The 18,421-nt window shown below is 48.1% G+C and overlaps 2 protein-coding genes across 2 annotated transcripts; one reads left to right on the plus strand and one right to left on the minus strand.

Moving 5' to 3' along the window:
* Positions 1-338: 338 nt before the first annotated feature.
* Positions 339-1,524, plus strand: LOC127293228 (peptidyl-prolyl cis-trans isomerase FKBP17-2, chloroplastic). Its single transcript, XM_051322808.2, has 3 exons — positions 339-744; positions 857-901; positions 980-1,524. Exons 1-3 carry the CDS (start codon positions 383-385, stop codon positions 1,332-1,334), a joined length of 762 nt encoding a protein of 253 aa, XP_051178768.1. The 5' UTR covers positions 339-382; the 3' UTR covers positions 1,335-1,524.
* Positions 1,525-3,704: 2,180 nt separating this feature from the next.
* LOC127346978 (uncharacterized) lies at positions 3,705-17,705 on the minus strand. The gene is made up of 6 exons (XM_071829064.1): positions 17,701-17,705; positions 9,776-9,857; positions 9,460-9,693; positions 8,785-8,844; positions 3,867-3,935; positions 3,705-3,770 (listed from the first exon to the last, which is right to left on the minus strand). The coding sequence occupies exons 1-6, from the start codon at positions 17,703-17,705 to the stop codon at positions 3,705-3,707; spliced, it is 516 nt and encodes a 171-aa protein (XP_071685165.1).
* Positions 17,706-18,421: the final 716 nt, after the last annotated feature.

Consider the following 18,421-nt stretch of genomic DNA (forward strand, 5'->3'; position numbering starts at 1 on the left):
GGGCTAGGGACGCCAGACAACATTTGGGGAGGTCCGGACAGAAGCGGCCTTTGGAAAACACGACTAGAACGTTTTTTTGGCCGGTGTCCCTCAAATTCTTTTGGGGATACGACTGGAGATGGTCTAAGTAGGTGTAGAAATGACCTCTAGTGCCGCTGGATCACGCACGTAGCAAGCAGATATACTAGCACGGGAAGAACTGGATAAGACTCCCGTGGCCACATTTCAGTCCAAGAAGCGCAGAAGAACACAGCCAAAAAAATCTCAAGAACGTAGAGAAAGCAAAGTAGCGAAAAGGCTAGCCAAATATCCGACTCCATCCTCCCAAGCTCAACTCTGCTCTACCCACGTAACACGGTCTCGCCTATCGTGCCGCGCCGCCATGGCAACTTTCTTGGGTAGCTCCCCGGCCTTCCTCACCAGGCCCGCCGCCAAACCGCAAGTCTCGTGCGCGCCGCCCTCGCGCCCGCCCAGCGCCCAGCCACCGTCCGAGCAGCCTCCGTCGCCACCACCGCAGCAACAAGCCATGCAGGCCGAGACGCAGCCGCAGCCGCAGGCTGTGCCGTCGAGGGCGCCGAAGCGCGCAGCGACGTCCGCGGACTCCACGGACTGGGTGGCGTCCTCACTGACGCGGCGGTTCGGCATCGGCGCCGGGCTGGCGTGGGTCGGGTTCCTGGCCTTCGGCGTGGTGTCGGAGCAGCTCAAGACCCGCTTCGAGGTCGCGCAGCAGCAGGCCAACACCAAGTCAGTGCCAGTTCCACTCGTTAATCCCTCAGCTCCATCAATTATCATCCATACCCTCGTTAACTAATTCACTGCACTCAGCACTCATTGGTCTCATGCCTTCTTTCCATAGGGATGTGGAGGAGGAGAAGGAGGTCGTCCTGCCCAATGGAATCCGGTAAGCAGTTTGCCAGCTTCACACCTACCTTCATGGCTAGCACTGGCCATTTGAGCTCTGACAGCAACGACGGTTCAGGTACACCGAGCTGCGGGTGGGCGGCGGCGACGTTGCGCGGCCGGGCGACCTGGTGGTGATCGACCTGCAGGGGCGGGTGGCCGGCGGCGAGGCGTTCGTCGACACCTTCGGCGACGGGAAGCGGCCGCTGGCGCTCGTCATGGGATCCAGGCCCTACACCCGGGGGATGTGCGAGGGCATCGAGTACGTGCTGCGGTCCATGAGGAACGGCGGCAAGCGGCGGGTGGTCATCCCGGCGAGCCTGGGCTTCGGCGAGGACGGTGCAGACTTCGGGGAAGAGCACGTGCAGGTGCCTCCCGGGGCGACGCTGGAGTACGTCGTGCAGGTCGACAAGGTGTCCATCGCGCCGGCGTGAAGCATGTCTCCGTCGTAGTAGGTAGATGATCAAATTGTGACGCAAAGAGGGGAAACCATCAGAGTTCATATCCTATCGCGTCCCTCTCCCATGTGATTATGTGAACTAATACCGAAACTGCGTTCGCACAGTTGGGACTTGGGAGAACCAGCAGATTCAATCTTGATAAAATTGAAATTACTTATGAAAAGATACAGTAGTTGAATTCATGGTGACCTTCACAATCAAACAAGAGCCTGTACCCAACAAGGGAAAAAAAAAATTCGAACCATGCAAAAGTCTTGCATGTTACGCAGCGACCAAAAAAGACTACCGAAAAACAAGGAAAAATCATAGAAACTAGACACAATTCAGACTAAGAAAAGAGAACTAGACTATCAGACTATGTTAAACTGGAGGCGCGGACGCGAACCGGCAGTACAGGCCCAAGAGCGCCACCGCGACGAACGCCCTGCATACACGCGAGACCACCGTCCGGCAGCGGCTGCCGCCTGTGGCAATCTCGCCGCCCATTTCCTCTTCCTCTTCCTCTTCACTCATCTCCTCGTCTAGTTCAGTCGGCGGTGCAGCGGGGGTCTCTGTTTTCTTCTTCTTCGCCGTCTTAGTCTTCTTGCGACGTTTTGCGGGCTTGGCGCCATTACCTGGACCTGAACGGACGCCGACAGTCGCACCGTCGATGTTATCAGCCGGCGGCGCCTCTTCTACCTCGGCGGTCTCTTCGTCGCTGAGGAGAGCCCACATGTTGGCGCCGGTGACCGTGACGTCTTCCGCGACGGTCGGCTTGCCTGTCCGCGGTGCCACCGTCCGGCGGCGGCCGCCACGGGCCGCGACCACGGAAAACATCGCTTCTTCCTCTTTTTCTTTACTCGCCTCTTCTGATAAATAGTATCTGCGCATCCACATGTTGGTCAGCTCCTCGTCGTCGTCCGCCGCCGCGGCCTGCTTGCTGTCCCCAGCCGCGCCGTTGATCTGCACCTTGCCGCCGCCCTCCGCGGTGGCAACCGACGCTGGCTCAGCATGCTTGCTGCACCCGGCGGCGCTTTTCGTATTCATCTTGGCACTGTTGAGACGCTTCGCCGGCTTGGCGACGTTATGAGCCGATGGCGCCTCCTCCACCTTGACGGCAGTGACGTCGGCGGCTTTCTTGAGCTTTTGTTCCACGACGTCGACGGCGAGGTCAGTTGCCGCCGCGCTGTGGCCGGGGTCTTTGTCGAGGAGGAGAGCCCACATGTTGGCGCCGGTGACCGTGACGCCTTCATCAACAGTCGGCTTGCGTTTCCGCGTGGCGACCTTCCGGCGGCTGCCGCCACCACCGGCCGCGACCACGGTAAACATGGCTTCTTCTTCTACTTCTTTACTCGTCTCTTGTGACAAATATCTGCGTATCCACATGTCCCCAGCGCTGCCGTTGACCTGCACTTTGCCGCCGCCATCCACGATGGCAGGCGATGCGGCCTCGGCCTGCTTGCTGCGCTTGGCGACGCTTTTCGTATTCGTCTTGGGCTTGTTCACACGCTTCGCCGGCTTGGCGACGTTAGGAGCCGACGGCGCCTCCTCCACCTTGACGGCAGTGACGGCGGCGGCTTTCTTGAGCTTTTGTTCCACGACGTCGACGGCGAGGTCAGTAGCCGCCGCGCTGTGGCCAGGGTCTTTGTCGAGAAGGAGAGCCCACATGTTTGCTCCGGCGATCGCCATACCTTCCTCTCCCGTCTCAATCGATATATATGGATCGATCAGCAAGAGTGCAGACGAAAGTTTATGCTGCAATGCTGCTTTCACTACAAACTATATGCCAAAACAGGACAGCTAGAACGTGATACTCGACCACCTACGCACGGCCGTATATAAGGGCTGGGGCAATGTGTTCGCCCCGGACGCGTATGTACTCCGAGTCGAATCGGATGCCGTATTATTGTACTCCGAGTCGGAGGCAGACAAGGCATACGGGAAAGAGGAGTCCAAACCAAATACTGATTGGGCCGAAATCCAAAAGTTGAAGGGCATATACATCCAGCATTAATTAATTGTAAAGGTATCTTTTCAATACTATGGAAAATACATATGCACAAACTCACTCTAAACCCTTGAAATAACCAGTGATCCACAATAACAGTGTACATGTATACTCAATCAAGATAAAAGCAGAACAATGCACATTCAGTGTTCAGCTGACAGGGTTGCGTTCCGGTCCAGGATTGTAGAGGGGCAGCTCCAGGAGGAATGCTACCTTGAACCAGTCAGGCAGAGTCCATACACAACAGGTGGCAATGGGATGAGAGGGATGCAGAGGAACGAGTACATAGATCAGCAACTCTTCTGTTACAAAGTGGCTAGGAGAAAATGGCCCAGTATAAGAGTGCTGCCTAGTGCTTACCTTGTAGTGTTCTTGTATGTGCGGTACTCTTCTGACGGACCGAAGCGCTTATCAGCAGATGACTTCAGATGGAAATATAGAAGAGAGGTGCATCAGCATTGAGATAAATATATAGCAACATAGTGACGGATTACGAATGCACGAGATTAGAGGTTAACCTCAAGAAGTGGGATCCCACTAACGAAAAGAAGCAACAACGTCAGGAAGATGGGTCCCAAGATTACGAGCCATTTATAAAAGAACAAGAAAGAGAAGGAGATTGGATTTGTGCCGTGCTTAGCATCGGCCTCAGGGCTCTGTATTTATACGAGCTCATACGAGCTAGGGTTAGTTCAGATTACAACAACCGTAACAATATGCATGTCTATCTACTTATCTCTATAGATTAAGACTATTTATCTACTAAACAACTTACAGTACCGGTTAGGATCGTATCTCCTTAACCTCGTTTAACAGCCCCTCTCGATCCAAATGTGTACTGACTAGACACAGATCAAACTCCATCCTGTCAAAGACATCTCGAGCTAGAGCCTTCGTAAAAATGTCTGCCAGTTGATCTTGTGATGAGATGAACCTGACTTTCAGAGCCCCTGCAGAGACCTTTTCACGAACGAAGTGAAAATTGATTTCTATATGTTTCATTCGAGCGTGAAACATAGGATTTGCTGTGAGAAACGTCGCCCCAAGATTATCACACCATAATGTTGGCGCATGAGACTGAAACACTCCCAGTTCTCTGAGAACTGATTGTAACCACGTAACTTCAGCTGTTCCGTTGGCGATAGCCTTATACTCCGCCTCCGTGCTAGACCGACTAACAATAGGCTGTTTTCGTGAGCTCCACGATATCAAATTTGGTCCATAGAAAACTGCATATCCTCCAGTAGACCTGCGATCATCCGGACACCCTGCCCAATCGGCATCCGTGAATACACTCAACTCTGTTGATGGAGATCTCTGAATCTGTAACCCAAGATTCACTGTTCCTTTTACATACCTCAAGATCCTCTTTACCACTGACCAGTGCACGTCCGTAGGAGCAGCCAAGAATTGACATACCCTATTTACCGCAAACGATATGTCTGGTCGAGTTAAGCATAAGTACGGGCACCCACTGTACTTCTGTACACAAAGGCTGTATCATCTGTCAGCAATGTACCAGAGGTTCTGCTGAGTTTCTCTGTGGACGACATTGGCGTTGAGATCTCCTTGCAATTAAGCATATTCACCTTCTGAAGCAAATCTGTTGCATATTTGGCTTGAGTGAGCGCAACACCACCATTATCAATATCTATCACATGGACACCAAGGAAGAAAGATAGTTTGCCCAAATCCTTAATAGCAAAAGAGCTATGTAGCTGATTCATCAATCTGTCAACAGCTTGTTTGCATGATCCAGTAATAATTATGTCATCCACATAAATAAGCATATAGATGATCACTTGTCTACGAATGAACACAAACAGTGACGTGTCTGCCTTAGATGGAACAAACCCCAAGGATTGAAGCTTGGAGCTGAGCTTGGAGTACCAGGCTCTTGGTGACTGCTTGAGCCCATACAGCGACTTCTGCAGCCGGCACACACGATGTGGGAAATTCTGATCAACATATCCTGGCGGCTGATACATATATACCTCCTCCTGAATATCGCCGTGGAGAAAAGCGTTTTGAACATCAACCTGACGAAGCTGCCATCCCCGGGACACGGCGATAGACAAGATCAGCCGAACAGTGGTAGGTTTAACCACCGGAGAAAATGTATCAGTATAATCAATGCCTTGGCGCTGCGTGAACCCTTTGGCAACAAGCGGAGCCTTGTGATGATCCACTGTACCGTCAGGTTTGTGTTTCAACTTGAACACCCATTTGCACCCGACGATATGACGACCTGGTGGTGGATCAACCAGACGCCATGTGTTATTGATCTTCAGGGCAGAAAACTCTGCATCCATGGCCATTTTCCAGACAGGGACACTCAGGGCATCAACATGAGATGCTGGCTCAGCAGCAAACGCGCGCTTCTTCGAATCGTAGCGGACGATCCCATCAAACAGACGGACAGGCTTAATCGGCCGTCGAGCAGGTAAGGCAGGCGACGCAGTGTCTGTCGAAGTGGCGGGAGAGTCCGCCGTTTGAACAGACGAGGGCGAGGAGGCTGGCCCGTGAGCATCCTGGGCCGGTTCGTGGGCCGTTGCAGATGGTGTGCGAGGAGGAGACGAGTCGGCGCCGTGAGGCCCATAGCCAGGCTCGTCCGGTGCTGCACCATGCCCTGCCGCAGGCGGCAGATCGACGTGCGGGGGTGCATGCAACACATGCATCTGCCGATCGACGTGCGGAGTTGGATCATCCGAACCTGAAACATCACGAGAAAACGCAGAATCAGTAGCACATGCCGTATCATTGCATAGAGGGTCATCTGTCTCCGGTTCAGAGAGGAGAATGGCATCTTCGGTGGGTGTAGGATGTGGAGGGGACTGATCTTTAGATAATGGGTAGACTGTTTCATCGAATATGACGTCACGAGACACATAGATTCGTCCAGTAGAACGATCAAGACAACGGAATCCACGATGTTGGGAGCTGTACCCTAGGAAGACGCACAGTTTGGATCGAAAACTGAGCTTATGGTTGTTATAGGGCCTAAGATTGGGCCAGCATGCACACCCAAAGACGCACAAGTATGAGTAATCAACCGGTCGTTTAAACAGTTTGGTGAAGGGGTAGAGTTCTGAATAACTCTACTAGGCATCCGGTTGATTAAATAGCAAGCGGTGAGAATGGCGTCATCCCAAAACCGAAGGGGTGCAGATGCTTGTGCAAGGAGGGCTAAGGCGGTTTCAACCAAATGTATATGCTTGCGTTCAATGGCTCCGTTTTGCTGGTGGATATGTGGACACGAAAGGCGATGTGTAACACCAGTTTCTCGAAAATATGAGTGTAGTTTGTGATATTCTCCTCCCCAATCGGATTGAACCGAGAGGATTTTTGTACCAAGGGAAAGTTCCACTTGTTTCTGAAATTGGTAGAAAACATGCTCAACGTCGGATTTATGTTTCAACAAATACACCCAAGTGAACTTACTGAAATCATCAAGAAAACTAACACAATATTTGAAACCCCCAGCTGATTTAATTGCTGGACCCCATACATCCGTATGAATGAGTTCTAAAGGAAATTAAGAAATACGACTAGAATCTGCATAAGGCAGTTGATGAACTTTGGCTTGCTGGCATGCATCACACACATGCGGCACTACATTATTTTGTGTTGATCCTAACTTATTTGACTGGAGGATGGCCTGGACAATCGGTGATGCAGGGTGTCCGAGTCGACGATGCCACAGTTCCTTCGATGGCGATGTGATGTGGGCTTGTGGGGGCAAAGTGGTGAGCGGCGAGGGCGTAGTGGTGGAACTGGGTATAGGCCATCTTGAGCTCTACCTTGAAGCAGCCTCGTGGTGAGATCCTTGACAAAAAAAGATTCAGGGTGAAGTTCAACAAAGCAATGATTATCATAGGCAAGTTTGTTTGTGGACAGAAGATTTTTGCTAATATGAGGAGCATGTAGGACATTAGATGAACGAAGAGGACGAGAAGAACCAGGTAAACTAGATTCACCAATATGCAAGATAGGAATATGCGTACCATTGGCAACTTGGATTTGCTCATTGCCCTTGTAGTTCTCGTGCACATGAAGCCGCTCAATGTCGTCATGTGACCAGTCGCGCCTGAGTCCATGTACCAGTTCGCGTCGCTGGTGTAGTTGTCATTGGCGTTGGTGTAGTTGGCGGCGGCGCGGGTGGAGCTCTCCGGTTGAATCGCGTGGTTGAAACGCGAGTAGCAGCGCAGGGCGTCGTGGCCATAGGTGCCACAGATCTGGCAGGTTGATTTGCCTCCTCGGCCACGCCCTCCGCCTTGTGCGTTCCTGTCACGCCCGTAGTTGTCACCACGGCCACCGCCGTGGGCTCCCCCATTGTAACCGCCATTGTAGCCACCGTTGTAGCCACCGCCGTTGTAGCCGCCATAGCGGCCACCGCCATTGCCGCGGCCGTCATCGCCTCGGCCGCGTCCGCCTCCGCCACACTGGAAGCCGAAGCCCCCGCGGCCGCCACCGCGTGCGGCGTTGTTGGCGGAGTGTGGGAACGGAGCATCATGATGGCCGCCCGAGCCGCGTCCTCCGGTTCGGGCCTCGTATGCCGTCAGATGACCATAGAGGTCACCTAGGGTGAAGTCCTCGTTGGCGGCAATCACGCTCATCGAGGTGGTGAAGTTTTCGTGGTCTTCACCTAGACTGGCGAGGATGTAGGAGACGATCTCGTCGTCACCGAGTGGGTTGCCGATCGTCGCCATCGTGTCGGCGATCTTCTTGGTGTGCTGGAAGTAGGCTGACATGGAGGTGTCCCTCTTCTTCGGCTTCACCAGCGCGGTGCGAAGTTGCACGATCCGCGCTTTGGACCGAGACACGAAGGTCCGATCCAGCGCCTCCCAAACTTGCGCCGATGTCGTCAGGAGTTGGACGTGGCCAAGAACAGATGGGGTGAGGGAGGTGAGCAGGCCACTAAGGACCTGCTGATCCTGTTTGCGCCAAGTGGCGTATTCAGGGTTGTTGATCATGCTCGAGCTTCCTGCGGCGGCGGGGATGCGTTTCGGCGGTGCTGGGTAGAGCCGTCAACATATCCAAACAGGTCGTTGCCGTAGAGGGCCGGCAGAGCCTGCGCCTTCCACAACAGGTAGTTCTCCTGGTCGAGCTTGATGGAGATTGCGGCGCTCAGCGTGGCCGCGATGTTGATCGGAGTACCGGATGGCGTGGAGCTTGGAGCCATTGGTGGATTGGAGTGTTTGGCTCTGATACCATATAAAAGAACAAGAAAGAGAAGGAGATTGGATTTGTGCCGTGCTTAGCATCGGCCTCAGGGCTCTGTATTTATATGAGCTCATACGAGCTAGGGTTAGTTCAGATTACAACAACCGTAACAATATGCATGTCTATCTACTTATCTCTATAGATTCAGACTATTTATCTACTCAACAACTTACAGTACCGGTTAGGATCGTATCTCCTTAACCTCGTTTAACACCATTCAGCTCCCGAGAGAACCGGGGCTGATGCTACAAACACGCCCCACCAAAGTAACATCTGCATCGTAGAAAATTGTCAAACGCATGCCTGGATACGCACAACCAATATTCCATATCAAAGTGCTTAGAAGTTAGAACCATAAAGTAGTGAGCTAACATTCTCACTGTATCTAAAATAGCATAGACTTGTTTCTGTATTCAAAATTGATTTGTCAATCTGTCATTATAGAGACTACACAAGAGGTTACGTACAGTAACTATTGTCACATCCACTATGCCGCCAACCTTATTATACAAGCTTAGCTGTACTAGTTGACATATGAAGTTCAGGGAGAATTTGGACCTCAAATACAGTTGACAATTAGCAGCCAGTTGTTATCATATTAGGTATGTGTGGGATATTTCTTGCTTAGAGATGTCTTAATTTTGCAAAGTGTGCCTAAATCACCAAACCCAGAACAAGCATGATGTATTTCACGTTGTTGCGGATAATAGTTAGTGCATCCTACAGAAAGGAGAAGCCCAGATTGAGAAGGTAAGCAACTGAGAAGGTAAACAACAGATTTGTTGGGCATTAAGGATGATAGTTCGACCCATAAATAAAACCACGGTCAACTATAAATTAAGATTCTATGATCTGTATGCAAACAATAATCAAATTAAATCGACTTACCTCGCCAAAGTAATTTGGGTGGCGAGTATAACTCCAAAGACCCACATTACACCACTTTCCCTTATTGCTTGGAGAATTCTTGAACTTAAGCTTCTGTTGATCTGCTATAGCTTTCACAGATAATCCAATGACCCACATGATCCAACCAATGATATCCCGAGCTTCAATCGAAGGGTTTCTGTCACTGGCATTCACAATTGTAACAGGCAAGCTGACAGTCCAAACCCAGACAGCCTGCCCAAATTAGGATAAAAGGCCTGGTGAGGTTCTCTCTGGGATGACCTGAACACTTAACCTGATAAGTTGTGAAACATACCTGGAAAATCCAAAAGACAGCTAATTTTCCCAAGTTGCTGCGCATCTCATCGAACCGCTTATCCTCTCCCCAATTCAAAATCCTAGATAGCACAAGGCAAAACAAGAATTAACAGTTTCAGAAGAACGATATGCTTTTCCTCAGACTAACGATTAGTTGTGTTATTGTGCTAGCAGCTAAATAGTAATGTGAGTCATAGGTCAAAAATATAGCTTTTAGGGAGAAAGAAGAAAAAGCAATCTTGAACAGCAAGCAAATAATGGTTATTCTCATATCTAGAAAGTTGAAACAGAGCAACTACTTGAATTATCAGAACTCTATATGCACTTGAGGTTCAATGGTATGTGTGTGCCTGCATCTGCACTTGGATGAGCAAAAGCCGGACATGCCTATTGATGTGAACGCAGCTGGCAACAGCCAACAGTATTCTGCGATAGCAAACAAGAATAATACTACCTATTAGATTTTGCGTGCTACTAATACTATTGAATGACTGGCACACTATATCATCCATCTATTGTAAGTTCTGAAACAAATAAACGGGCGAGATCAACTACACAAGATCACATGAAGTCGTCTAGCAATACAGATTACTTCATGAAAAAGAAGAAGAGATTAAGATCAAACTATACATAGTACAGCACGGGGCATGTGCTTGAACTTTTAAAAGAATGTATTGTTTTAGAACAACATACCTCATTAATAAAAACGATGCTAAACGAAGTCCCCAAACCATAACAAACACTGTCAACACAACCTGAGATAGGGAGCTGTGTTCAGAATAGATGAAGTTCCTTACACAACAATTATGTTGTGTTCTTTTGAAGATAAACAATTGTGATGATATCGTTTAAAAATAATACGTGGACGGACCACTTCTGTTATGACCGGCCTGGTCTACCGTCGGAGGGGGCCCACTGGCCCAACCGGCCAAGCCTAGTTAGGGGCTTAGCCCAGTTAGCAGATTAGGGTTTTGCAATTCTCTTATAAATACAAGTTTTAATAGATTAGATCGATCAAGCAATAATCAATATCATTATTGCCGACTCCCGAAGGAGTCGGCATTCTCCTGTCCGCGCCGCCCCAAGCCCTAGCCGCCGCCTTCCCACGCGCCCGCGACGGCGCCCTGCCGCCGGCGCCGCCTCTCTTCCTCTCGCTCGCAGCACTTCCACCCCTACAATCTACGCCCCCGTCCTGGTAGAACCCTAGATTCTACCAATTTGGTATCAGAGACCTCCGTTACGATCATGTCTTCGAGCCAACCCACCGCCACCACCGCCGCCGCCTCCGAGACGCCGCCGGCCTCCTCCGCCGCCGCGCACCTGCCGCCGCCCTCCACGGGCGACGCGGCGCCCCTGGCAGATGTCGCCGGCGCCGTGATACGTCTCCAACGTATCTATAATTTCCGATGTTCCATGCTTGTTTTATGACAATACCAACATGTTTTGTTCACACTTTATATCATTTTTATGCGTTTTCTGGAACAAACCTATTGACGAGATGCCGAGAGGCAGTTCTTTGTTCTGCGTTTTTGGTTTCGAAATCCTAGTAACGAAATATTCTCGGAATCGGACGAAATCAACGCCCAAGTTCCTATTTTCATCGGAAGCATCCGTAACACCCGGGAAGGACCGGAGGGGAGCCACTGGGGCCCCACACCACACCCCGGCGCGGCCGGGGGGGGCCGCGCCCCCTATAGTGTGGGCCCCCAGAGACCCCCGACTCCGATTCTTCGCCTATTTAAGCCGTCGTGACCTAAAACTTCGATACCAATTGACGAAACTCCGAGAAAGACTCTGTGGGCGCCGCCACCGTCGCGAAACTCCAATTCGGGGGACAGAACTCTGTTCCGGCACCCTGCCGGACGGGGAAGTGCCAGGAAGGCTTCTCCATCGACACCGCTGCCATCTCCACCGCCATCTTCATCACCGCTGCTGCTCCCATGAGGAGGGAGTAGTTCTCCATCGAGGCTCGGGGCTGTACCGGTAGCTATGTGGTTAATCTCTCTCCTATGTACCTCAATACAATGATCTCATGAGCTGCTTTACATGATTGAGATTCATATGAGTTTTGTATCACTACTATCTATGTGCTACTCTAGCAAAGTTATTAAAGTAGTTCTATTCCTCCTGCACGTGTGTAAAGGTGACAGTGTGTGCACCGTGTTAGTACTTGGTTTATGCTATGATCATGATCTCTTGTAGATTGCGAAGTTAACTATTGCTATGATAATATTGATGTGATCTATTCCTCCTACATATGCATGAAGGTGACAGTGTGCATGCTATGTTAGTACTTGGTTTAGTCTATTGATCTATCTTACACTATAAGGTTACTTGAACATGAGCATTATTGTGGAGCTTGTTAACTCCGGCATTGAGGGTTCGTGTAATCCTACGCAATATGTTCATCATCCAACGAAAGTGTAGAGTATGCATTTATCTATTCTGTTATGTGATCAATGTTGAGAGTGTCCACTAGTGAAAGTGTAATCCCTAGGCCTTGTTCCTAAATACTGCTATCGCTGCTTGTTTACTGTTTTACTGCGTTACTACTGCTGCAATACTACCACCATCAACTACACGCCAGCAAGCTATTTTCTGGCACCGTTGCTACTGCTCATACATATTCATACCACCTGTATTTCACTATCTCTTCGCCGAACTAGTGCACCTATTAGGTGTGTTGGGGACACAAGAGACTTCTTGCTTTGTGGTTGCAGGGTTGCATGAGAGGGATATCTTTGACCTCTTCCTCCCTGAGTTCGATAAACCTTGGGTGATCCACTTAAGGGAAAACTTGCTGCTGTTCTACAAACCTCTGCTCTTGGAGGCCCAACACTGTCTACAGGAAAGGAGGGGGAACGTAGACATCAAGCACTTTTCTGGCGCCGTTGCCGGGGAGGAAAGGTAAAAGGTACTCACACTCCGGACCTCGGCTACCAAGCTATTTTCCGGCGCATTGTAAGTACTCAAAGTTATTTCCTTTAGATCCTGCAATTGCATCTTTTTGTTTCTTGTTTACACTAGTAAGGCATAATGGACAACAATGAGCTTTTTACTCTATTTCCTTATTTAAGACATGGATGGTTTGATCCGAAAATTAAAAAACCCATGGAACATGTTAGTATGAACACTTTGAATACCATTGTTGCTAATGATATGGAAAATTCTAAGCTTGGGGAAGCTGGTTTTGATGAGCATGATCTTTTTAGTCCCCCAAGCATTGAGGAGAAAATTTTCTTTGATGATACTTTGCCTCCTATTTATGATGATTATAATGATATTGGTCTTTTGGTGCCACCTACTATGGAGAGTAAATTTTGTTGTGATTATACTATGCCTCCTACACTTGATGAGAATAATAATGATAGCTACTTTGTTGAATTTGCTCCCACTACAACTAATAAAATTGATTATGCTTATGTGGAGAGTAATAATTTTATGCATGAGACTCATGATAAGAATGCTTTATGTGATAGTTATATTGTTGAGTTTGCTCATGATGCTACTGAAAGTTATTATGAGAGAGGAAAATATGGTTGTAGAAATTTTCATGTTACTAAAATACCTCTCTATGTGCTGAAATTTTTGAAGCTACACTTGTTTTATCTTCCTATGCTTGTTACTTTGCTCTTCATGAACTTGTTTATTTACAAGATTCCTATGCATAGGAAGCATGTTAGACTTAAATGTGTTTTGAATTTGCCTCTGGATGCTCTCTTTTGCTTCAAATACTATTTCTTGCGAGTGCATCATTAAAACTGTTGAGCCCATCTTAATGGCTATAAAGAAAGAACTTCTTGGGAGATAACCCATGTGTTATTTTGCTACAGTATTTTGTTTTATATTTGTGTCTTGGAAGTTGTTTACTACTGTAGCAACCTCTCCTTATCTTAGTTTTGTGTTTTGTTGTGCCAAGTAAAGCCGTTGATAGAAAAGTAAGTACTAGATTTGGATTACTGCGCAGTTCCAGATTTCTTTGCTGTCACGAATCTGGGTCCACCTCCCTGTAGGTAGCTCAGAAAATTAAGACAATTTACGTGCATGATCCTCAGATATGTACGCAACTTTCATTCAATTTGAGCATTTTCATTTGAGCAAGTCTGGTGCCATTTTAAAATTCGTCAATACGAACTGTTCTGTTTTGACAGATTCTGCCTTTTATTTCGCATTGCCTCTTTTGCTATGTTGGATGAATTTCTTTGATCCATTAATGTCCAGTAGCATTATGCAATGTCCAGAAGTGTTAAGAATGATTGTGTCACCTCTGAATATGTCAATTTATATTGTGCACTAACCCTCTAATGAGTTGTTTCGAGTTTGGTGTGGAGGAAGTTTTCAAGGATCAAGAGAGGAGTATGATGCAACATGATCAAGGAGAGTGAAAGCTCTAAGCTTGGGGATGCCCCGGTGGTTCACCCCTGCATATATCAAGAAGACTCAAGCGTCTAAGCTTGGGGATGCCCAAGGCATCCCCTTCTTCATCAACAACATTATCAGGTTCCTCCCCTGAAACTATATTTTTATTCCATCACATCTTATGTGCTTTGCTTGGAGCGTCGGTTTGTTTTTGTTTTTGTTTGTGTTTGAATAAATTGGATTACATCATGCTTGTGTGGGAGAGAGACACGCTCCGCTGGTTCGTATGAACACATGTGTTCTTAGCTCATAATATTCATGGCGAAATTTCTTCTTCGTTAAATTGTTATATGGTTGGAATTGGAAAATGCTACATGTAGTAATTGGTATGATGTCTTGAATAACTTGATACTTGGCAATTGTTGTGCTCTTGTTTAAGCTCTTGCATCATATACCTTGCACCTATTAGTGAAGAAATACATAGAGCTTGTTAAAATTTGGTTTGCATGAGTGGTTTCTCTAGAGTCTAGATATTTTCTAGTAAGATGTTTGAACAACAAGGAAGACGATGTATAGTTTTATAATGCTTGTAATATGTTTTTTATGTGAGTTTTGCTGTACTAGTTCGTGCTTGTGTTTGCTTCAAACAACCTTGCTAGCCTAAACCTTGTATCGAGAGGGAATACTTCTCATGCATCCAAATCCTGAGCCAAACAACACTATGCCATTTGTGTCCACCATACCTACCTACTACATGGTATTTCTCCGCCATTCCAAAGTAAATTGCTTGAGTGCTACCTTTAAAATTCCATCATTCACCTTTGCAATATATAGCTCATGGGACAAATAGCTTAAAAACTATTGTGGTATTGAATATGTAATTATGCACTTTATCTCTTATTAAGTTGCTTGTTGTGCGATAACCATGTTCACTGGGGACGCCATCAACTTTTCATTGTTGAATTTCATGTGAGTTGCTATGCATGTTCGTCTTGTCTGAAGTAAGAGCGATCTACCACCTTATGGTTAAGCATGCATATTGTTAGAGAAGAACATTGGGCCGCTAACTAAAGCCATGATCCATGGTGGAAGTTTCAGTTTTGGACATATATCCTCAATCTCAAATGAGAAAATTATTAATTGTTGTTACATGCTTATGCATAAAAGAGGAGTCCATTATCTGTTGTCTATGTTGTCCCGGTATGGATGTCTAAGTTGAGAATAATCAATAGCGAGAAATCCAATGCGAGCTTTCTCCTTAGACCTTTGTACAAAGTGCATAGAGGTACCCCTTTGTGACACTTGGTTAAAACATGTGCATTGTGATGATCCGGTAGTCCAAGCTAATTAGGACAAGGTGCGGGCACTATTAGTACACTATGCATGAGGCTTGCAACTTGTAAGATATAATTTACATGATACATATGCTTTATTACTACCGTTGACAAAATTGTTTCATGCTTTTAAAATCAAAGCTCTAGCACAAATATAGCAATCGATGCTTTCCTCTTTGAAGGACCATTCTTTTACTTTTATTGTTGAGTCAGTTCACCTATCTCTCTCTACCTCAAGAAGCAAACATTTGTGTGAACTGTGCATTGATTCTTACATACTTGCTTATTGCATTTGTTATATTGCTCTGCATTGACAACTATCCATGAGATATACATGTTACAAGTTGAAAGCAACCGCTGAAACTTAATCTTCCATTGTGTTGCTTCAATGTCTCTACTATGAATTTATTGCTTTATGAGTAACTCTTATGCAAGACTTATTGATGCTTGTCTCGAAAGTACTATTCATGAAAAGTCTTTGCTATATGATTCAATTGTTTACTCATTGCATTTACATTGTTTCGAATCGCTGCATTCATCTCATATGCTTTACAATGGTATGATTAAGATTATGTTGGTAGCATGTCACCTCAGAAATTATCTTTTATCGTTTACCTACTCGAGGACGAGTAGGAACTAAGCTTGGGGATGCTGATACGTCTCCAACGTATCTATAATTTCCGATGTTCCATGCTTGTTTTATGACAATACCAACATGTTTTGTTCACACTTTATATCATTTTTATGCGTTTTCCGGAACTAACCTATTGACGAGATGCCGAGAGGCCAGTTGCTGTTTTCTGCTGTTTTTGGTTTCAGAAATCCTAGTAATGAAATATTCTCGGAATCGGACGAAATCAACGCCCAAGTTCCTATTTTCATCGGAAGCATCCAGAACACCCGGGAAGGACCAGAGGGGAGCCCTGGGGGCCCCATACCACACCCCGGCGCGGCCAGGGGGGGCCGCGCCCCCCTATAGTGTGGGCCCCCCAGAGACCCCCCGACTCCGATTCTTCGCCTATTTAAGCCGTCGTGACCTAAAACTTCGATACCAATTGACGAAACTCCAGAAAGACTCCAGGGGCGCCGCCACCGTCGCGAAACTCCAATTCGGGGGACAGAACTCTGTTCCGGCACCCTGCCGGGACGGGGAAGTGCCCCCGGAAGGCTTCTCCATCGACACCGCTGCCATCTCCACCGCCATCTTCATCACCGCTGCTGCTCCCATGAGGAGGGAGTAGTTCTCCATCGAGGCTCGGGGCTGTACCGGTAGCTATGTGGTTAATCTCTCTCCTATGTACCTCAATACAATGATCTCATGAGCTGCTTTACATGATTGAGATTCATATGAGTTTTGTATCACTACTATCTATGTGCTACTCTAGCAAAGTTATTAAAGTAGTTCTATTCCTCCTGCACGTGTGTAAAGGTGACAGTGTGTGCACCGTGTTAGTACTTGGTTTATGCTATGATCATGATCTCTTGTAGATTGCGAAGTTAACTATTGCTATGATAATATTGATGTGATCTATTCCTCCTACATATGCATGAAGGTGACAGTGTGCATGCTATGTTAGTACTTGGTTTAGTCTATTGATCTATCTTACACTATAAGGTTACTTAAACATGAGCATTATTGTGGAGCTTGTTAACTCCGGCATTGAGGGTTCGTGTAATCCTACGCAATATGTTCATCATCCAACGAAAGTGTAGAGTATGCATTTATCTATTCTGTTATGTGATCAATGTTGAGAGTGTCCACTAGTGAAAGTGTAATCCCTAGGCCTTGTTCCTAAATACTGCTATCGCTGCTTGTTTACTGTTTTACTGCGTTACTACTGTTGCAATACTACCACCATCAACTACACGCCAGCAAGCTATTTTCTGGCACCGTTGCTACTGCTCATACATATTCATACCACCTGTATTTCACTATCTCTTCGCCGAACTAGTGCACCTATTAGGTGTGTTGGGGACACAAGAGACTTCTTGCTTTGTGGTTGCAGGGTTGCATGAGAGGGATATCTTTGACCTCTTCCTCCCTGAGTTCGATAAACCTTGGGTGATCCACTTAAGGGAAAACTTGCTGCTGTTCTACAAACCTCTGCTCTTGGAGGCCCAACACTGTCTACAGGAAAGGAGGGGGAACGTAGACATCACGCCGCCCCCCTCCTCTCGCAGCAAGGCCATCCGCGACCTCGCCACCGCCGTCCAGGGCATCCGCCTGTACCTCATCGGTACGCAGGGGATGACCACGCCGCCCCTGCCGCCGCCCCTCGCCGCCTACCCGGCCGCGCCGGCAGCCCTACCCGGCCAGGGCGCGCCTGCTCCGCCCCCGGCCTCACCGCCGCCGCCGCCGTGGGCGTCATGGCAGCCGGCCCCCAGCGCGGGCCCCGCCTCGCTGCCCCAGGGCGTGCCCATCCAGCGGGTCCAGTTTTCGCCGTCACCCTCCCGACTTCCGGCGTGGGTGACCGCGACGGCGCCCCCGCCCGTCTACTCGGCCGCACCGGCGCCTTCCCCCGTCTACACCACCGTCGGGGACCCTCCGCGCCCGTCCTTCCCGGACCCGCCGCACGCACGCTTCGCCGAGCCTTCCACGGGTCGCGCGGAGTACCCCGCCCAGGGCGCTATGGTGACCCTGCATACCACTGCATGTTGTAGTGTGACCCTGCATACCACTGCATGTTGTAGTATGCCAGTCGTCGATATAACATTCACGAAGTACCATTCCGCAAATATTACATCCCTCAGAGTAGTACAACAGAACATAGCAGGTCCATAACTCATTCATTTAATATTACAAACATAATACACATATCGTCTCGGAGCTCCTCTTGGGTCCTAAGAGGAATACTCTTGGGTTCGAGGCGAACCCAACTTAGCTTACAATATATAAGTCTCATTAAGTTATACATTTATTCTCTCGAGCAGCTAAGTATTAAGAGTTCGGG

The sequence above is a fragment of the Lolium perenne genome, chromosome 4 (genome assembly GCF_019359855.2).
Source record: "Lolium perenne isolate Kyuss_39 chromosome 4, Kyuss_2.0, whole genome shotgun sequence".
Lineage (NCBI taxonomy): Eukaryota > Viridiplantae > Streptophyta > Magnoliopsida > Poales > Poaceae > Lolium > Lolium perenne.